Raw genomic sequence first — 22,603 nt, 5'->3', positions numbered from 1 at the left:
CTATTTTCAATGATAGCCTAGATGGATATAGTATTCTTGGCTGCATGTTTTTCTTGTTTAGTGCTCTGAATATATCCTGCCAGCTCTTTCTGGCCTGCCAGGTCTCTGTGGATAAGTCTGCTGCCAATCTAATATTTTTACCATTGTATGTTACAGACTTCTTTTCCCGGGCTCCTTTCAGGATTTTCCTTTGTCACTCAGACTTGTAAATTTTACTATTAGGTGACGGGGTGTGGACCTATTCCTATTGATTTTGAGGGGGGGGTTCTCTGAACCTCCTGGATTTTGATGCTTGTTCCCTTTGCCATATTGGGGAAATTCTCTACAATAATTCTCTCCAATATACCTTCTGCTCCCCTCTCTCTTTCTTCTTCTTCTGGAATCCCAATTATTCTAATGTTGTTTCATCTTATGGTGTCACTTATCTCTCGAATTCTCCCCTCGTGGTCCAGTAGCTGTTTGTCCCTCTTTTGCTCAGCTTCTTTATTCTCTGTCATTTGGTCTTCTATATCGCTAATTCTGTCTTCTGCCTCATTTATCCTAGCAGTGAGAGCCTCCATTTTTGATTGCACCTCATTAATAGCTTTTTTGATTTCAACTTGGTTAGATTTTAGTTCTTTTATTTCTCCAGAAAGGGCTTTTATATCTCCCGAGAGGGTTTCTCTAATATCTTCCATGCCTTTTTTGAGCCCGGCTAGAACCTTGAGAATCGTCATTCTGAACTCTAGATCTGACATATTACCAATGTCTGTATTGATTAGGTCCCTAGCCTTTGGTACTGCCTCTTGTTCTTTTTTTTTTTTTGTGGTGAATTTTTTCGCCTTGTCATTTTGTCCAGATAAGAGTATATGAAGGAGCAAGTAAAATACTAAAAGTGGCAACAACCCCAGGAAAATATGCTTTAGCCAAATCAGAAGAGATCCCAAATCATGATGGGGGAGAAAGGGGATAAAAAGGTTCAGAGAGAAAAAAAAAAAGAAACAATTAAAAACAAAACCAATAAAGAAAAAATATAAAATGGAAAAAAATATATATATATTAGATAAACTAGTTAAAAAACGTTAAAAAAGAAAAGGGTAAAAGTTAAAAAAATGTAGCAGAAGAAGAGAAAAAAATTGAAATAGAAAAAATAATTAAATTAACTGCAAGGCTGAAGAATCCTGGGGAGAAAGCCATGAGTTCCGTGCTTTGCTTTCTCCTCCTCTGGAATTCCGCTGCTCTCCTTGGTATTGAAACTCTACTCCTTGGTAGGTGAACTTGGTCCTGGCTGGGTTTCTTGTTGATCCTCTGGGGGAGGGGCCTGTTGTAGTGATTCTCAAGTGTCTTTGCCCCAGGCAGAGTTGCACCGCCCTTACCAGGGGCTGGGCTGAGTTATCCGCTTGGGTTTGCTTTCGGGAGCTTTTGTTCCCTGAGCGCTTTCCGTAGAGTTCCGGAGGACGGGAATGAAGATGGCGGCCTCCCAGTCTCCGGCCCGGAGGAGCTGAGAGCCCGGGGCCCCACTCCTCAGTGCGCCCTCAGAGAACAGTGCCCAATTACTCCCGTCACCCTGGCCTCTGGCCGCGTTCCGAGCTGACCGAGCCTGCGACCGGTTCAAGGTAAGCCTGAGCTGAGAGCTCACTCCTCGGCTCTGTCTCTGTAGCCAGCTTCCCCGTTCTAATACCTGTAAGCTCTGCGACACTCAGACACCCCCGATCCTTCTGTGACCCGGCGGGACCTGAGCCCACGCTGACCCCGCGTGGGCTTCACCCCGGTAAGCCTCTGGAGGGATGTCCCTCAGTGGAACAGACTTTTAAAAGTCCTGATTTTGTGCTCCGTTGCTCGGCCGCTTGCTGGGAGCCGGCCCCTCCCCCCGCAGTCTATCTTCCCGTCGCTTTGGATTCACTTCTCTGCCAGTCCTACCTTTCAGAAAGTGGTTGATTTTCTGTTTCTAGAATTGCTGTTCTTCTCTTCAATCTCCCATTGGATTTGTAGGTTTTTGCAATCCTTAGATAAGCTATCTAGCTGATCTCCAGCTACCTGAAGTAGTCTCAGCCTGCTACTTCTCTGTCGTCTTGACACCTCCTCCTCCCAATTTTTTTTTTTTTTTTTTGCATCTAGGATTAGGGTTTGGTTTAGGGCCAAGGTGAAGTTATGTGCCTATTATCCTGCAGTTCAAAGACCTCTCCAGAGAGATAAGTTTAGGGTTAATGTTAGGGTACAGTTAGGGTTAGGGGTTAGGTTTAGTGTTTGGGTTAGGATTAGGTCTTCACTTAGAATAACACTCTCTGCCTTGATCCATGTCTTTGCAAATGGCAAGGTTTCATTTTTTATGACTGAGTAATATCCTATTGTATGTATGTACCAAATCTTCTATTTCCTCAGATCAACGATTAGGGTTCAGTTTAGGACTAGTGTAAGGGCTAGGGTTAGTGTTAGGGTTAGGGTGAGGAGATGTGCCTCTCATCCTGCAGTTCAGAGACCTCTCCAAGTGATCCATTTAGTATTAGAGTTAGGGTTGGGAGTTAGTGGTTACCAGTTAGGAGTTAGGGATAGGATTTGGGTTAGACTTAGGTTTAGAGCTAGCGTTAGGGTTAGCATGAGGCTATGTCCCTCCAATCCTGCAGTTCAGGAACCTCTCCAGGATTTACGTTTAGGTTTAGTATCAGATTAGAGGTAGAGTTTAGTAGTTATTGGTAAGTGTTGGGTTATGTATAGGGACACGGTTAAGGTTAGGGTGAGGGTTAGGGTTTGTGTTTGGCATCCTGTAGCTCAGAGACCTCTCCAGAGAATAACCTTAAACTATTTTGCGATGAGAATAAACATGGCCACCATCCACAGAGCTGAAGTCATGAGGGGTCTTGTTGTTCTAAGTACTCTTTAGGTGGAAATTCAATTGGTAATTCTGTTTTTGTTGCTTTTGGGTCCTTTACCTCAAGTTTTTATTTAAATTCCTCTCAATTGACATACAGTGTGATATCAGTTTCTGGTGTAGAATTTACTGATTCAGACTTATATACAACACCCTGTGCTCCACACAACAAATGCCGTTCTATTTTTTTTTAAGATTTTATTTATTTATTTGACAGACAGAGATCACAAGTAGGCAGAGAGGCAGGCAGAGAGAGAGGAGAAAGCAGGCTCCCTGCAGTGCAGAGAGCCCAATGTGGTGCTTGATCCCAGGACCCTGGGATGATGACCTGAGCCCAAGGCAGAGGCTTTAACCCACTGAGCCACCCAGGTGCCCCACAAATGGCGTTCTTAATCCCCATCACCTATTTTAAAAACATTTTTTAAATTTCTTTCAGCGTAACAGTATTCATTGTTTTTGCACCACACCCAATGTTCCATGGAATCCGTGCCCTCTCCAATACCCACCACCTGGTTCCCCCAACCTCCCACCCCCGCACCCCTTCAAACCCCTCAGACTGTTTTTCAGAGTCCATAGTCTCTCATGGTTCACCTCCCCTTCCAATTTCCTTCAACTCCCTTCTCCTCTCCATCTCCCCTTGTCCTCCATGCTATTTGTTATGCTCCACAAATAAGTGAAAACATATGATAATTAACTCTCTCTGCTTGACTTATATCACTCAGCATAATCTCTTCCAGTCCCGTCCATGTTGCTACAAAAGTTAGATATTCATCCTTTCTGATGGAGGCATAATACTCCATAGTGTATATAGACCACATCTTCCTTATCCATTCGTCCGTTGAAGGGCATCTTGGTTCTTTCCACAGTTTGGCGACTGTGGCCATTGCTGCTATAAACATTGGGGTACAGATGGCCCTTCTTTTCACTATATCTGTATCTTTGGAGTAAATACCCAGTAGTGCAATGGCAGGGTCATAGGGCAGCTCTATTTTTAAATTCTTGAGGAATCTCCACACTGTTCTCCAAAGTGGCTGCACCAACTTGCATTCCCACCAACAGTGTAAGAGGGTTCCCCTTTCTCCACATCCCCTCCAACACATGTTGTTTCCTGTCTTGCTAATTTTGGCCGTTCTAATTGGTGTAAAGTGGTATCTCAATGTGGTTTTAATTTGAATCTCCTTGTTGGCTAGTGATGATGAACATTTTTTCATGTGTCTGATAGCCATTTGTATGTCTTCATTGGAGAAGTGTCTGTTCATATCTTCTGCCCATTTTTTGATATAATTGTCTGTTTTGTGTGTGTTGAGTTTGAAGAGTTCTTTATAGATCCTGGATATCAACCTTTTGTCTGTACTGTCATTTGCAAATATCTTCTCCCATTCCATGGGTTGCCTCTTTGTTTTGTTGACTGTTTTCTTTGCTGTGCAGAATCTTTTGATTTTGATGAAGTCCCAAAAGTTCATTTTCGCTTTTGTTTCCTTTGCCTTTGGAGACATGTCTGGAAAGAAGTTGCTGTGGCTGATATCGAAGAGGTAACTGCCTATATTCTCCTCTAGGATTCTGATGGATTCCTGTCTCATATTGAGGTCTTTTATCGTTTTGAGTTTATTTTTGTGTACGGTGTAAGAGAATGGTTGAGTTTCATTCTTCTACATATAGCTGTCCAGCTTTACCAGCACCATTTATTGAAGAGACTGTCTTTTTTGCATTGTATATTTTTTCCTGTTTTGTCGAAGATTATTTGACAAGAGTTGAGGGTCCATATCTGGGCTCTGCACTCTGTTCCACTGGTCTATGTGTCTGTTTTTATGCCAGTACCATGCTGTCTTGGTGATCACAGCTTTGTAGTAAAGCTTGAAATCAGGTAACGCAATGCCCCCAGTTTTTTTTTTTGTTTGTTTGTTTTTCAGCATTTCCTAAGGGATTCGGGAGTCTCTTCTGATTCCATACAAATTTTAGAATTATTAGCTCCAGCTCTTTGAAAAATACCGGTGGAATTTTGATTGGAATGGCATTAAAAGTATAGATTGCTCTAGGTAGTATAGACATCTTAACAACGTTTGTTCTTCTGATCCAGAGCATGGAATGGTCTTCCATCTTCTTGTGTCTTCTTCAATTTCTTTCATGAGTATTCTGTAGTTCCTCAAGTACAGATCCTTTACCTCTTTGCTTAGGTTTATTCCCAGGTATCTTATGGTTCTTGGTGCTATTGTAAATGTAATCTATTCTCTAATTTCCCTTTCTGTATTTTCATTGTTAGTGTATAAGAAAGCCACTGATTTCTGGACATTGACTTTGTACCCTGCCACGTTGCTGAATTGTTGTATGAGTTCTAGTAGTTTGGGGGTGGACTCCTTTGGGTTTTCCATATAAAGAATCATGTTATCTGCGAAGAGAGAGAGTTTGACTTCTTCATTGCAAATTCGGATACCTTTTTTTTCTCTTTGTTGTCTGATTGCTGTTGCTAGGACTTCTAATGCTATGTTGAACAAGAGTGGTGAGAGTGGGCATACTTGTGGTGTTCCTGATCTCAACGGGAAAGCTGCAAGCTTTTTCCCATTGAGGATGATATTTGCTGTGGGTCTTTCATAGATAGATTTGATGAAGTTCAGGAATGTTCCCTCTATCCCTATACTCTGAAGTGTTTTAATCAGGAATGGATGCTGGATTTTGTCAAATGCTTTTCTGCATCAATTGAGAAGACCATGTGTTTCTTCTGTCTTCTCTTATTTATTTGTTCTATCACATTGATTGATTTGTGAATGTTGAACCATCCTTGTAGCCCAGGAATGAATCCCACGTGGTCATGGTGGATAATCTTTTTAATGTGCTGTTGGATCCTGTTTGCTAAGATCTTGTTGAGAATGTTAGCATCCATATTCATCAGGGATATTGGTCTGAAATTCTCCTTTTTGGTAGGGTCTTTGCCTGGTTTGGCGATCAAGGTAATGCTGGCTTCATAGAAAGAGTCTGGAAATTTTCCTTCTGCTTCAACTTTTTGAAACAGCTTCAGGAGAATAGGTGTTATTTCTTCTTTGAATGTTTTGTAGAATTCCCCAGGGATTCTTTTAGGTCCTGGACTCTTGTTTTTTGTGAGGTTTTTGATCACTGCTTCAATCTCATTACTAGATATTGGTCTATTCAGGTTGTCAATTTCTTCCTGGTTCAATTTTGGGAGTTTATAGTTTTCCAGGAATGCATTCATTTCATCCAGGTTGCTTAGCTTATTGGCATATAACTGTTGATAATAACTTCTGATGATTGTTTCTACTTCCTTGGTGTTAGTTGTGATCTCTCCCTTTTCATTCATAATTTTATGAATTTGGGCTTTCTCTCTTTTCTTTTGGATTAGTGTGGCCAATGGTTTATCGATCTTATTGATTCTTTCAAAAAACCAGCTTCTAGTTTCATTGATACGTTCTACTGTATCTCTGGTTTCTACCTCAATGATCTCAGCTCTAATCTTGATTATTTCCCTTTTTATGTGTGGAGTTGGTTTGATTTGTTGTTGATTCTCCAGTTCTTTAAGGTGTAGAGACAGCTGGTGTGTTCTGGATTTTTCAATTTTTTTGAGGGAGGCTTGGATGGCTATGTATTTCCCCCTTAGGACCGCCTTTGCTGTATCCCATAGGTTTTGGACCGAAGTGTCTTCATTCTCATTGGTTTCCATGAATTGTTTCAGTTCTTCTTTGATCTCCTGGTTGATCCAAGCATTCTTGAGCAAGGTGGTCATTAGCTTCCAGGTGTTTGAGTTCCTTCTGAACTTTTCCTTGTGATTGAGCTCCAGTTTCAAAGCATTGTGATCTGAGAATATGCAGGGAATCATCTCAGTCCTGATTTGTGACCCAGTATGTGGTCTATTCTTAAGAATGTTTCCTGTGCACTTGAGAAGAATGAATATTCTGTTGTTTTAGGGTGGAATGTTCTGTATATATCTATGAGGTCCATCTGGTCCAATGCGTCATTCAATGCTCTTGTTTCTTTATTGATTTTCTGCTTCGATGATCCGTCTATTTCTGAGAGAGTTGTGTTAAGACCTCCTACTATTAATGTATTCATATCAATATGACTCTTTATCTCGATTCACAGTTTTCCTATGTAATTGGCTGCTCCCATATTGGGGGCATAGATATTTACAATTGTTTGATCATCTTGGTGGATAGTCCCTTTAAGAATTATGTAGTGTTTTTTTGTATCTCTGACTACAGTCTTTAGTTTAAAATCTAATTTGTCTGATACGAGAATTGCTACCCCGGCCTTCTTTTGAGGCCCATTGGCATGAAAGATGCTTCTCCATCCCTTCACTTTCAGTCTGGGTATATCTTTAGGTCCAAAATGGGTCTCTTGTAGACAACATATGGATGGGTCCTGTCGTTTTATCCCATCTGCAACCCTGTGCTCTTTTATGGGTGCATTTAGGCCATTCACATTGAGAGTGATTATTGATAGATACCTTTTTATTGACATCATGTTACCTTTGAAGTTTTTCTTTCTGTAGATTGTCTCTATTTCTGCTCACTGCTATTCTTAGGATTTTTCCTCTTTTATAAAACCCCCTTAATATTTCCTGCAGTGTCAGCTTGATGGTTGCTTTGTCTTTTAAGCCTTGCCAGTCTTGGAAACTCTTTATCTCTCCATCCATTTTGAATGTCAGTCTTGCTGGATAAAGTATTCTTGGCTGCATGTTCTTCTCATTTAGTGCCCTGAATATATCTTGCCAGCCCTTTCTGGCTTGCCAGGTCTCTGTGGACAGGTCTGATGTTATTCTGATGGGCTTTCCTTTGTAAGTAAGGAGCCTCTTTGTCCTAGCGGCTTTCAAGAGATTATATCTACAATTATGTTTCCTCGATTTTACTATCAGGTGCCTTGATGTTTTTTTGGAATCTATAATCTTGGGTGGAGACCGTTTGGCCTCTAGTACATGAACACTGGTTCCATTTGCAATATTGAGAAAATTTTCATGAAGAACTTGTTCCACTATATCTTCTACACTTCTTTCTTTCTCCTCCCCTCAAGGGATTCCAATAATTCTGATGTTGGAACGTTTCATGGCGTCATTTATTTACCTGATTCTGTTTTCGTGGCTTCTAAGCTTTGTTTGTTTTTGTTTGTGTTTGTTCCAGGCTTCCTCCTGATTCTTTTTCTCTATTTGTCCTCCAGATCACTAATTCTATCTTCTGTCTCAGTTACCTTAACTTTGAGAGAATTTAGATTAGATTGGAACTCATTGTGAGCATTGTGAACCTCATCCCTGGTAACTTTCAGCTCTGCCCTAACATTGTGAACATCATCTCTGGTGGCTTTCAGTTCTGCGCTAATCAATTCTGTTTGGTCATCCATGGCTTTCTCCAACCTAGCTATTGCCTGGATAATTGTTAGCCTGAATTCTCTTTCCGACATATTGTCTATGTTGATAGCCGTTAGCTCTGTTGCAGAAGGCCCATCCTCTATATTTTTCTTCTGTTGGGCATTCCTCCTCCTAGTCATTTTGGTGAGAGATGACTGAACGGATGTAGCTGGATGTATCAACCATGGTGCAGTCAAGGTGCACCCTGGAACACTTCTGAGCAATCAGGATTCCCCACCCAAATGAGAGAAAAAAGAAAAGAAAACGAAAAAAAGAGAGAAAGAGACAGGAAAGAAAGGGAAGATGAAAGAGAAGGTTCAGCCCAAATGGGCCCCAAGGTAAGATTTATGAGGTATACAAACAAAAACAGACATACAAAAAGACTGATTAAAGCATATGACAAGAGAAAAAAAAAAATATATGTAAATAAAGGAAGAACCTCGTCAAAAAGAACCCCAAGTGTAAGATTTATATACTATCAGGACAAACACAAAAACAAAGAAACACTGGTGGAAGAAAAAGGTGGGAGAGTGATTGTAAATTCTCAGTGTGGGCGAGGAAGGTTGTTTTGATTCTTCCTGGATGTATCTTTGTTAAAGGACTCAACTTTCCTAAGATAAAGGGGGATTAAAAATTGGTTTACCTATAGGGGTAGTACTGAATGGGGAAAGGGGATTACCTTGAAGTTTAACTCTATATGAATATTAGAAAATAAAAATAAAAAAGGAATAAACTAGACTAAACTAAACTAAAATTAAAAAAAGAAATGTAATAAATAGAAATCAAAACAAAAACACAGGTGTATGTATCAAAAAGTTCAGGTTAGAAGGTTATTATGGAATTTGATGTACTGGACATCTCACTGTGATGGTAAATAGGTTAAAAAATTATCTATATATATAAGAATATTAGCCAGAATAGTGGGAACGAATTAAAAATAAAAGTTGTCCTATGAAGTAGTGGTGGATGTTCTCTTTTACTATTTTTTTTTTCTTTCCTGATTGGTTTTCTGGGGGAGGGGCCTGCCACGTGCGTTTTCAGTCAATGATGTTCCCTGAGTTAAGTCCTCCTGCCCCCCTCAAGGGGGTGGGCTCTGAGGAAACCGGTTTTTTCAGGCTTTTGTTCTCTGGAGGTTTTTATGTTTGTTGACTTTTTTTTTTCTCTCGCCTTGACCGCTTTTGATGGTTTTTGTAGGTTTAGAGGAAAGCAAACTGCACCCTGACCTCCCTCTCAGAGAGAAGCTCAGTCTGCTCTCCTGTGGGTGCTGCAGAGCCCATATAAATTCCCCCTTGGCTGCTGGCAGAGGAGGTTCTGAGTTGTGGTCTCTGGGGACGCAGGATCTTCTGCTTATACCCAAAACCATGGCAGCGTCAGCTGTCTGGGCAGCTCCAGACCACCAGAGAAGTTCCAAGCAGCTATTGCACACTGAGATTTTCCCACTGGCCCGGGCTGGGAGTGCCTGGTCTTTCTGGGTCTAAGAGAGCCGGGCTTGCGCACACCTTTCTCAGGGGAGTCTGTGGGTCCCGCGCGTGTCTCAGGCTCTGATAGCAGGGCGTGGGTCCGAGAGCACCAGGCTAGGCCTTCGCGCACCTCTCTCAGGGAAGAGTTTGGGGTGCGTGCGCGTCTCAGGGTCTGAAACAATGGCACGGGTTTAAGAGCGCCAGGTGGGTCTTTGAGCACCTCTCTCAGGGGAGGGTGAGGGCCGTGCATCTCAGGCTCTGTAGCAGGGCTTGGGGCTGTGCTATCTGGTGAGGCTCCCAGCCCCTCATAGGAGCCGGATCCCACGAGTTCTCGGGCGTGCTGGCGACTCAGGGACCAAGACCTGGTTTCTCCACTGCACTCTCTCTGGCTCAGCAGCAGGGGAGGTTGTCCTGGGTCCGGGGACTTAAGACCCTGTCCCTAGCTGCCCCGATTCCCACAATTCCCCCCCCGCCCCCCAATCCTTTGCTTCTTTTGAGTGCTTTCCACCAGTCTCCAAGTTAATGCTGGTCCCCAGACCCAGGGTGCTCTCGTATTTGGGGTATTACTTTCCAATCAGTCGCCTCTGGTGGCTCCCTCCCCCTTTTGTTTATGTTCCGATATCATTCTGATGTTCCCACTCCGCTTTACCATCCCACTGATGTCTTCTGCCCCTGTAGAGATCCAGACGTCTATAATTCTGATCTCAGGCTGATTTCATGGGTGGTCGGAGTTCTTTGGTAGGTAATCAGCTCACTTTATGGTACAGGTTGAAAAGGCACCTCCTCCTACTTCCCCGCCATCTTGTCTCCCACTCCCCATCACCTTTTTAACCCATTCTCCTGCCCACCTCCCCTCTCGTAATCAGTGCTTTTTCTCTGTTACTTTAGAGTCTGTTTCTTGGTTTTTCTTTCTTTTATTCCCTCTGTGTCTGTTTGTTTTGTTTCTTAAATTCTACTTATGAGTGAAGTCATATGGTATTTTTATTTCTCAGATTTATTTTGCTTAGCATAATACTTTCTAGCTCTAGCCACATCATTCGAAATGGCCAGATTTCATTTGGTTTTATGGCTGAGTAATAATCCCTTGTATGTGTATACCACCTCTTCTTTATCCATTCTTCAGCTGATGGAAATTTGGGCTCTTTCCATAATTTGGCTGTTGTTGATAGTGCTACTATAAATATTGGGGTGCATGTATCAATTCAAATCAGTACTTTTGTATCCTTTAGGTAAATGCCTATTAGTGCAATTGCTGGATCATTCTATTTTTAATTTTTACTAGTGGTTCTATTTTTAAGTTTTTGGTGAACCTCCATACTCTTTTTTTCAGAGTGGGTGCACCAGTTTGCATTCCCACCAACAGTTTAAGACGGTTCCCCTTTCTCCAAATCTTTGCCAACACCTGTTTTCTGTGTTGTTAATTTTAGCCATTCTGACTGTTGTGCGGTGGGATCTCATCATAGTTTTGATTTGTATTTCCCTGATGATGAGTGATGATGAGCATTTTTTCATATGTCTGTTGGCCATCTGGATGTGTTCTTTGGAAAAATGTTTATCCATGTTTTCTGCCCATTTCTTAACTGGGTTATTTCTTTTTTAGGTGTTGATTTTTATAATTTTGGATACAATCTTTGGATACAATCCCTTGCAAATGTCTTCTCCATGTCATAGGTTACCTTTTAGTTTTGTTGATTGTTCCCTTCACTACGCAGAAGCTTTTTATTTTGATGAAGTCTCAACAGTTTATTTTTGCTTTTGTTTCCCTTGCCTCAGGAGTCCTATCTAGTAAGAAGTTGCTATGGCTGTTAAAGAGGTTACTGCCCTTCTCTAGGATTTTGATGGTTTCCTGTCTCATATTTAGGCCTTTCATCCGTTTTGAATTTATTTTTGTGTATGGTGTAAGATAAGGGCCCAGTTTCATTCTTTTGCATGCTACTCTCCAATTTTCCCAATACCATGTTTTGAAGACACTGTCTTTTTTCCATTGGATATTCCTTCCTGATTCATGGAAGATCAATTGGTCATAGAATTGTTGGTTCATTTCTGGATTTTCTGTTCTGTTCTGTTGATCTATGTGTCTGTTTTTGTTCCAGTACCATACAGTCTTGATCACTATAGCTTTGTAATGTAACTTTAGAAAGTCCGGATTTGTGATGCCTCCAGCTTTGCTTTCCTTTCTCAAGATTGCTTTGCTTATTCAGGGTCTTTTGTAGTTCCATACAAATTTTAGGACTATTTGTTCTAACTTTGTGAAAAATGTTGGTGATATTTTGATAAAGATCGCATTACATGTGTAGATTGCTTTGGGTGATACAGAACATTTTAAAAATATTTCTTTTTACAGTCCATGAGCATGAAATGCTTTTCCCTTTTATTGTGTCCTCTTCAATTTTTTTCATCAGTGTTTCATACTTTTCAGAGTAGAGATCTTTACCTCTTTTGTTAAGTTTATTCCTAGGTATCTTATGGTTTTTGGTGCAATTGTAAAAGGGATTGATTCCTTGATTTCTCTTTCTGCTTCATCGTTATTGGTGTGTAGATATACAACAGTTTTCCATATGTTGATTTTGTATCCTATGACTCTACTGAACTTGTTTATCTAGTAGTTTTTTAGTGGAGTTTTTGGATTTTCTATATAGAGTATCAAGTCATCTGCAAATAGTGAAAGTTTGATTTTTTTGCTGATTTGGATGCCTTTTTATTTCTTTGTGTTGTCTGATTGTTGTGGCCAGGACTTCCAGTACTAAATTAAATAACAGTGGTGAGAGTGGACAACTCTGTCTTGTTCCTGGCGGTAGAGGAATGTTCTCAGGTTTTTCCCCATTAAGGATAATATTAACTGTTGGTTTTGCATATATGGCCTTTATGATTTTGAGGTATGTTCCTTCTAATCCTACTTTGTTGGGGGTTTTATCATGAATGGATTTATACTTTGTCAAATGCTTTTTTTGCATCTCTTGAAATGATCATGTTGTTTTTAACCTTTTTTTTAAATTAATCATTGTTAAGTAATCTCTGCACCCAAAGTGGGGCTTAAATTTACCACCCTAAAATCAAGAGTCACATGTTCTACCAACTGAGCAAGACAGGCACCCCTGATTTTTTTAACCTGTTGTGGATTCGTTTTACTAGTATTTTAGTGAGAATTTTTACATCTGTATTTATCTGTGATATTGGCCTGTATGCTTTTTAGTGATGTCTTTATCTGGTTTTGGTGTCAGGGTAATGTGGGCCTCATAGAATGAATTTGGAAGTTTTCCTTCCTTTTCTATTTTTTGGAATAGTTTGAGAAGCATATGTATTAACTTGTCTTTAAATATTTATTAGAATTCGCCTATGAAGCCATCTGGTCCTGGACTTCGGGTTGCTGGGATTTTTTTGATTACTGATTCAATTTCATTGGTGGTAATTGATCTGTTCAAATTTTCTATTTCTTCTTGATTCAGTTTGTTGTTGTTGTTGTTCTAGGAGTTTATCCCTTTCTTCCAGATTGTCTAATTTGTTTGCATAGTTCACCATAATAATCTGTTACAATTGTTTATATTTCTGTGGTAGTGGTTGTTATTGCTCTATCATTTGTGATTTTTTTTTAATTTGGGTCCTTTTTCTTCTCTTTTTGATAAGTCTGGCTAGAGGTTTATCAATTTTAATAATTTTTTCAAGGAAGAAGCTCCTGGTTTCATTGATCTGTTGTATTGTTTTTTGTTGTTGTTGTTGTTGTTGTTGTTTAATTTCTATATCTTTTATTTCAAAGTAGTGAGCAACTTTTACTAACTTTTAAGAATGAAACATCCCGGGGCACCTGGGTGGCTCAATGGGTTAAAGCCTCTGCCTTCAGCTCTGGTCATGATCTCAGGGTCCTGTGATCGAGCCCCACATTGGTCTCTCTGCTCAGTGGGGAGCTGCTTCCCTTCCTCTCTCTCTGTGGTTCTCTCTGCCTACTTATGATCTCTGTCTGTCAAATAAATAAATAAAATCTTTAAAAAAAAGAATGAAACATCCCTTTACTAATAAAAATCTCCTATAAAATTTTAATCCATTCATATTTATTTTCATGATGGAGGCTTTTTAAAAACTGTTTTTAATGAGTCATAATCTTAGTTTGAAAATAGGTAATATTACTCGTTTGCTCAATAATCTTAAAGAGTTTAATTTGTTTATTGTGATAATTTGCCATCTTGATTCTTCAACCAGGCAGACAGACATAATTGCCTCTGATTTCTTATTAGAGCATAAAATACCTGGTAACTTCTAAAATGGACCAGTAAGGAGGTAGAAATGAAGGTATAAAATTAACAGTCATTATATTCCTTTGGTCTTTAAAGGTAACAAAAAGATGCTTGGGTCTTAAAAGTAGTTCCCTTAGATCAAATTGCCTTTCATTATGTTGCTTATCTCATACAACACAAACTTCTTAAAGTCATGACCATGTCATCTATTTTAAAAATTTTCTTTCCTACAGTAGTATGTATGTTAGTGTGATTTAGTAAATGAATGAAAATGAGCAAACATTAACCAAGAGTGTAATTTATAAAAGAAAGGTATATATTTATGAAATTAGAGAAAAATGCATGGAGATATATATATATATATATATATATATATATATATATATGCTAATGTGTATGGCAAGAATGTCTTCAAATATGAATTTTACTTTAAAAAAAAATTCCTCTGTTAGGTTTTTCTTGTTCGGAAGAAGACCGGTCCTGATGCTGGGCAGCTCTATGCAATGAAGGTGTTAAAAAAAGCTTCTTTAAAAGGTAGAAAATTACAAAGCTTTTAAAATAGAATTTGATAAAACTCGTTTTAAGAAATGTGCTTTGTATTGCTTGTATAAGTTGAGTAGACTTAGTTTCCTTTAAACATTAGTGTTAGAATTTTCTAGCCTGCAAGTGATATTTCTATGTTTGATATTGGCATATGCTCTAATTTAGTGAGACTGTACCCTGGCAAAAATTTAGTTGTATAAAACGTGACACGTTTTATTTAACATAAAGTGAACTTATTTTAGTAAGCTATATTCTTTTATTTTAAGATTCTTATTTTTTTCTGTTCCATCTGTGTTGGTTTTGCATATTGAAAAAACACAAGCACCTGGGTATGCTTACATATACCATCTTCTAGGCTGTCATTGAAATAACACTGTGCTCAGTTTTAATCAATAAACTCATTCAACCAATTGGAGACCAATACATAATAAGCACATATTAGCCAAATATCTATTTATGTCACTTCAATCCATCTAGATCTAAACAATTTGTTGGCTTTCTGAGAATATGGTAATTACTGTCTTGGAATATATAGATTGCATATTTAAACACAATGTTATATTTTCACATTTTTGTGGGGTGAATTATTGATGGGATCTCTACTGAAATATTATATAGAAGAGTAATATATTCTACCCTTCTATGATTTTTAGTCCGAGACAGAGTTCGGACAAAGATGGAAAGGGATATACTGGTGGAAGTAAATCATCCATTTATTGTCAAATTACACTATGGTATGTAATTTTTTAAAAATTTATAGAATTAGAGAATTAAGATTTCCTTTCAAACAATAATATAACAGAGAATAAATACTTCAGAATTATTTAATATACTCAATTATATAAAGTATATTTATCTGAAATAAGAATAAGAATCAATATCCAATTTTGAATTGTGTTTTCTGTACCTATTGGTTAATTTGTCTAAGGTATTAAGATAGTATCTTCTGGTTACTTGTCCAGTAGTATTTCTTGATTCTGCTAGTCTGTACCTCTATAAACTGTGATAATTTATTCAAAGCATCTGATGTTTGGATATGTTCCTCTTAAATGTTCATAATGAGCATATTAATTTATTTCTTAGCTGTTGAAGAGGACCATGTGGTTATATTAGTCCATTTGATTTATTCTTTCTTATATGTGGGGGAAGAGAAATACCAATAAGAAGCAGTAAATGTAATGGAAAGAGCATGCGTTTGCAGTCAGCCAGCTCAGAGTTTGAATCATGGTTCCATTGATAATTTAATACATGCATGAGATTGTGAAGTGTGGCCTTTCTGGAGAATTCAAAGGTATACACATGATTAAATCACTGATCTATTCTTTGATGTCACTTTAAGTTTTCAACATTTAAAAAAGTAGCAGCTATTGACTTTATTCTTAGGAAATTTTGAAAAATAATGCATTGAAGTATGTACTAAATTATTTGTATATTCAAAAAATGTCCACCCATTATTCTTTCACTCCTTGTTAACCAAAATGGAAAGTAGTAGTATCTAATGTCCCACTTCCTTGAATCACCAGGATGGCATTACACTGATCAGTAAATACCAATTGTGTGCAGAATACTCCATTGAATGCAGTAGGCTCTAGAGGTGAAACAGTCTCTGACTCAAAAAAACTTCTAATCTATTGAAACACAGACATGTAAACAAATTAATTGTACAAATCAAAATGGAGTGAGTGCCATTAGAGAGACATAAATAAAAAACAATGAGATCTCAAAAGTAGTAGCAAGTAATTCTTACGGAGAAGAGGGTAAGGATGGTATGAAATGTAAAAAGAGAGAAATCCTTTAATAGAGGAAAGCTTGATGGAAGAGGTGGCATTTTTGTTGAGCTTGAAAGAATTAGTAGGTTTTCAGTAGGTAGGGAGGTGGAATTCTGGCAGTTAGCAGTAGAGCATGATGCTCCATAAATCAGGATGATGGTGGTGGTAGAAGTTTCTGAGGAACCACATGGAAAGTCGATTATGTTCTAGGAAGGGATTTACAGCTATTTCAACACTAAATTCAATTTTGAGATAATATTATACAATAACATTGGACCATATGAATAAATGGTTAATTCCATTATAACATTTATTGATAAAAGTCTAAACATATATATTAATTAAAAATTATACTAAGGTTGTTAAGCCTTTAAGATTCTGTTAATGTTCTGTTACTACATCCTAATTTGTAATTAGCCTTTCAGACTGAAGGGAAGCTGTATTTAATACTGGATTTTCTCAGGGGAGGAGATGTCTTCACAAGATTATCCAAAGAGGTGGGTATCTGTTTGTAAATTTTTACCATATTTTTATTGAAAAAAAAAAAACTAAGAAAAATCATTTGTGTTTTGCCAATTAATTTTTTCTATAAAAATTTTAAATAATTATTGTTTGTTTCACTGCATACTCTTTAGTTGATGTGGCAGTTAATGGCATTTTCTGTCTGCCTATCATTTAGACCATCTGAGTGTGCTACTCATTATTCCTTTAGGCACAAGATCAGTGTAAATAACTGGATCAAGTAGATGGGGCAAGCCTAGGATTTTGGCTACTCAAGCTACCAGAATTCTTCTGGGAGCAGTGTTTAATGTATTCTAAAACAGCTTCATGAAGATATTAATTGACATACAGTGAATTGCACATTTTAGAGTACATACTTTGATAAAATTTGACATTTGGATATACCTGTGAAACTGTCATCACAATCAAGATAGTAAGTTTATCCATCACCCCAACCATTTCCTGTGCACCTTTGTAATGCCTCCCTTCTGCCCTGCCCCTCCTGAATCTGCTGTCATTATTTAGTTTATATTTTCTAGGACTTTATATAAATGGAATCATATAGTGTCCATTTTCTGTCTAGCTTATTTAACTCAGAATAATTATTTTGAGATTTAGCCATGGTGTTGTATGAATCAGTGGTTCATTCACTTTTATTGCTGAACAGTATTCCACTGTATGGATGCAGTGCCATTTGTTTATGTATTAACTTACTGCTGGGTATTTGGGTTGTTTGTAGTCTTTAGGTATTACTAATAGAGCTGCTACAAAAACTCATGCACAAATGATTGTATGGACATATGTTTTCATTTTCATGGTTATGTTTTCATTTTTCATGATTAAATACCTAGGAGTGTAATGACTGGGCTATTTCGTTTGTGTATGTTTTTTAACTTATTTTAAAGACACTTATCAAATTGTTTTCTAAGATAGGATTGTAATTTTTACATTCCCAGTGGCCATGTGTGAGAGTTTTAGTTGCTCCACATCCTTGCCAACCCTTAATATGGTCAGTAGTCTTGTTTTGATTTTGGGCGTAATTGTGTAGCTGCACCTTATTGTGGTTTTGAATTGCATAATCCGAATGACTAATGATGTTGAGCATCTTCTCATGCACGTATTCAGCATCTGTCTTTGATAAAATGTCTGTTTAAATCTTTGGCTCATTTTTTATTAAGTTGTATGCTTTCTGAGTTTTGAGAGTATACATTTTGGATGGTAAGTCCTTTCTCATATATGTTGCTTGCAAATGTTTTCTTCTGGTCTGTGGTTTGTCTTTTTGTTCTCTTTAATACTGCCTTTCAAAAGCAGTTCTTGATTTTGATGAATTCCAACTTATATTTTTTTCTTTTATGAATGTGTTGTCCTATATAAAGAATATTTGCCTAATCTCAGGTCACATAGATTTTCTGTTTTCTAGACACTTTTTAAATTTTGGATTTAAGTTTATATTCCATTTTGAGTTTATTTTAGTGTATGGTGACAGGTATGTGTTGAAGTCCTTTTCTTTCTTTCTGTCTTTCTTTTCTGTCTTTCTTTCTTCTTTTCCATATACATATCCCAGTGTGCTAACATGGTGATTAAGTCTATGCTTTCTTCATTGAATCACCTTGCATTTTTGTTGGTTATCAATTGACCGTGTATGTGAAGATCTATTTCTGGACATTCTGTTTTGTTCATTGATCTATTTGTTTATCTTTATTTCACTGCTACTTGATTTCTTAATTACCGTACCCTTATAATATATCTTAAAGTAAGTTAGTGCAAATCCTTGAGCTTTGCTCTTCTTTTTCAAAGTTGTTTTGCCTCTTCTGGGTCCTTTGTATTTCCATATCAATTTTAAAATCAGCCTTTCACTTTCTATAAAAAAGCTTGCTGTGCTTTTGATTGGGATTGCATTGAATCTATAGGTTAATTTGCAGATAATTGCCATTTTCACAACACTGAGTCATCAATCCTTGAATGTGATTTTTTTCTCCAGTTTTTGAGTCTCCTTTAATTTCTCTCAGCAATGTCTGGTCTGTATAGGTCTTGCACATTTTTTAATCAGATTTATCTCTAAGTATTTCCTTTTATAAAATGACATTGTAAATGGAATTGCTGTCTTATTAAGTTCATTTTCAAGTTGGATGAAAAAATACTGTTGTTTTTTTTTCATATTGAACTTGTCTCCCACAATTTAACTTAATTATTACACCTAATAGCGTTTTTTAGTAGATTCCATAGAATTTTCTATTTATAACCTACTAACAAGGAGTTTTTGCTTTTTTTTTCTTTATGAAAATAATTTTTTTCTTTTATTTGTCCTTGTTGCAGTGGTTTGACTCTCCAGTCTCCAGACCTTCTTGCGTTATTTCTAATCACGGGGGGAATAACATCATTTTAGCATAAATTACAAAGTTCAGTATAGGTCTTTTTACATGTTCTTTATCAGGTTGTGCAAGTTCTCTTCGGTTGCTAGTTTATTGCATTTTTATCAGGTATGTACATTAGGTTTGTAATATTGTTTTAGTGTAATTATTGAGATATTATGTTTTTCTTCTTTAATCTTTTCACAGGTGAATTACATTGATTTATTGTCAAATGTTGAAGCAGTCTTGATTATGGATGAATCCCCCATGTAGACATGGGGTATTATCTTTTTTTCATATTGATGAATGATATTTCCTAAATTTTTTTCAGGTATTTTATATTTATTTTTATGAGGGATATTTGACTTTAGAATTCTTATATTTTTATGTCTAGTTTTAATGCCAAAACAATTCTGGTTTTATAGAAAGAGTTGGGTAGTGTTTTCTCCTGTAAAACTGTTATTAAATGATTGGTAGAATTCACCAGTGAAGCTATCTGGGCCTGAAGTTTTTTAATAGTGAGGTGTTTTGGCTACAAATTCAATTTATTTAAGAGACTTGTAGGTATTCAGTTTATCTTTCTTTTTTGAGTGAACTTTGTTATCTTGTGTCTTTTAAGGAATTTAATGTTTTAACAAATTTATCAAATTCATTGACATGAAATTGTTCATAATAGTCCCTTAATTATCTTTTTTATAGCAGTAGAAACATTATTGATATTTGTATCATTCCTGATGTTGGTATTTTGTATCTTTTCTCTTTTTTATCTTGCTTAGCTTTGCTTGAGGTTTATCAATTTCTCTTATTTTTCCTCAAAACCAACTGACTTTTGGTTTCATTGATTTTTTTTTCTGTTGTTATTTCCATTTTTTATTTCATTGTTATCCACTTTAATTTGTATTACTGCATTTTTTCTGCTTACTTTATGTTTCACTAACTTTTCTGGTTTTTAAAATGGAAGCTGAAATTATTGATTTGAGACCTTTCATCTTTCCTAACATAGATGTGTAGTGTTATAACTATCCTTTTAAATGCTGTTTTAGCATTATCCCATAAATTTTGATATATGTTTTAATTTTCCCTCAGGTCTGCATACTCTAATTTCCAAATTACTTTCTATTATTATTGATTTCTAATTTCATTGAATTTAATTTAATCTAATTTAATTTCATAAACCATAGTTTATATTACTTGAATTCCCTTAAATTCACTTATAATTATTTTATGCTCCAGAATATAGTGTATCTTAGTAAATATTCCATGTGCGCTTGAGGAATATGTTTTTTGATTTTGCATGGTGGAAGGTTCTATAAATGCCAATTAGATTGTTGGCTGAGAGTAGTATTAAGTCAACTACATTCTTCCTAAAATTTTGCCTACATATTCTATAAACTTTTGAGATATAGAAATTTAAACCTTTGATTATAATTATGGATTTATCTATTTTTTCTTGAATTTATGTTAATTTTTGCTTCATGTATTTCAAAGTTCTGTTAAGTGTGTAAATTTTTAAGATTATCATTTCTCCTTGATAAATTAACCTTTTTTTTATTACAAGATGACTTATTTTAACACTGCTAGTGTTCTTTGCTTTGAAATCTTCTTTGATATTAATATAATCATCCAAGCTTTTTTATTGGTTTAGCCTGATATATTTTTTTTCATGTTTTCATTTAACCTGTTTCTGTCTTCATATTTAATGTGCAATACTTGAGACAGTACTTAAGGACAACATAACTGTCCTTGCTTTTTATCCAATCTGAAAATCTGTGCCTTTTAATTTGGGAGTTAGTCCTGTTACATTTAATATTGATATGGCTGAGTTTAAATCTCCAATTTTGCTGTTTGTGTGTTTTTTTTTTTGTCCCATCTCTTCTTTATTTTGTTCCTCTTTTTCTGCATTATTTTTTAATTGATATATAATCGATGTACAACTTTATGTTAGTTTTAGGTGTATAATAAAATGATTTGATACTTCTATACACTGAAAATTGATCACCACAATAAGTCTAATTACCACCTGTCACCACAAAAAGTTAGAAGATTTTTTTTCTTGTGATGAGAAATTTTAACATCTATTCTTGTGGCATCTGTAAATATACACTGCAGTACTATTGACTAGTACCCATGACCTATTCATGTATCACAACTGAAGTTTGTACCTACTAACCCCTGCATTTCCCCCACCCATCAACCATCCTCCCCTAGGCAGCCACCACTATGTTCTCCATATCCATGACTTTTATTTGTTTGTTTCATTTTTTAGATTATGTATATAAGTGAGATAATATGGTATTTGTCTATGACTTATTTCACTTAGCATAACACATTCAGGGGCCACCCATTTTGTTACAAAAGACAAGATTTCCTTCTTTTATATGGCTAAATAATATTCCACTGTGTGTGTGTGTGTGTGTGTGTGTGTGTGTATTTGTATGCTGTATCTTCTTAATCCATTCGTACATCAGTGGACACATGATTTACATATATGGCCATTGTAAATAATGCTGCAGTGAACATAACAAGTTAGTGTTTCTGTTTCCTTTGGATAAATATCTAGTCCTAGAATTGCTAAATCATATGATACTTCTATTTTTAATTTTTTTAGGAAACTTCATATACTGGTTTGCAAACTAGCTCTACCAATTTACATTACTACCAATAGTGCATGTGTTCCGTTTTCTCCACATCCTCCTCAAGACTTACTATTTCTTGTCTTTTTGATGATAGGCTTTCTAATAGATGTGAGGTGATAACTCCTCGTGGGTTTGATTTTTATTTCCCTGATGATTAGTGATACCTCCTTTGAAAATATGTCTACTCAGATCCTCTGCTCTTTTTTTTAAATTGAATTGTTCGATTGTTTTTGGTGATGAGTTGCAGGAGTTCTTTATATATTTTGGATAGGAATATCTTATCAGATATGTGACTTGAAAATGTTTTCTTCCATTTAGTACATTGCCTTTTCATTCAATTGATGTTTTTCTTTTCTTTTTAGTTTGATGTGGTCCCACTTGTTTATTTTTGTTTTTGTTACCTTTGCTTTTAGATCAGTTAAAAAATCAAGACTGATGTCAAGTAATTTACTTCCTAAGTTTTCTTCCAGGAGTTTTATGGTTTCAGGTCCTATATTTAACTCTTTGATCCATTTTGAGTTAATTTTTGTGTATGGTATAGGATAATTGTCTAGTTCCATTCTATTCATGTGGCTGTCCAGTTTACCCAATTCCATTTTTTCCCAATTCCATTTATTAAAGAGACTATTTCACCCCTTGTGTTTACTTATCTCCTTTGTCATAAAATAATTGACTGTATATGTGTGGGTTAATTTCTGGGCCTTTAGTTCTGTTCTGTTGAGATATATGTCTGTATTTATGCCAATATCATACTGTTTTGATTAGTATAGCTTTGTAATATAGTTTCAAATCAAGGGGCTTGATGACTACAACTTTTATTTTTTTCTTTTTCAAGAATGGTTTGGCTATTTGGGGTCTTTTATGATTCCAAACAGATTTTTGAATTGTTCATTCTATATTTTTTGAATAATGCCACTGG

The 22,603-nt window shown here is 36.5% G+C and overlaps 1 protein-coding gene across 4 annotated transcripts in view; it reads left to right on the top strand.

The window, feature by feature from the left end:
• Nucleotides 1–22,603, top strand: part of RPS6KA6 (ribosomal protein S6 kinase A6) — a 181,589-nt gene that overhangs the window by 80,202 nt on the left and 78,784 nt on the right. For 3 of the 4 annotated variants that reach the window (XM_032840614.1, XM_032840615.1, XM_032840613.1), the window contains exons 4-6: nucleotides 14,337–14,418; nucleotides 15,081–15,161; nucleotides 16,614–16,693. In XM_032840614.1, the coding sequence (XP_032696505.1) occupies nucleotides 14,337–14,418; nucleotides 15,081–15,161; nucleotides 16,614–16,693 (243 nt within the window). Of the gene's footprint in view, nucleotides 1–14,336; nucleotides 14,419–15,080; nucleotides 15,162–15,594; nucleotides 15,719–16,613; nucleotides 16,694–22,603 lie in introns of those variants that run through there. The other variant, XM_032840616.1, reaches the window with a different exon arrangement.

This window comes from Lontra canadensis, unplaced genomic scaffold (assembly GCF_010015895.1).
Source record: "Lontra canadensis isolate GAN:19392208 unplaced genomic scaffold, GSC_riverotter_1.0 scaffold114, whole genome shotgun sequence".
Lineage (NCBI taxonomy): Eukaryota > Metazoa > Chordata > Mammalia > Carnivora > Mustelidae > Lontra > Lontra canadensis.
Note: the sequence above shows the minus strand (reverse complement) of the source record. Positions and strands in the feature narration are given on the sequence as shown.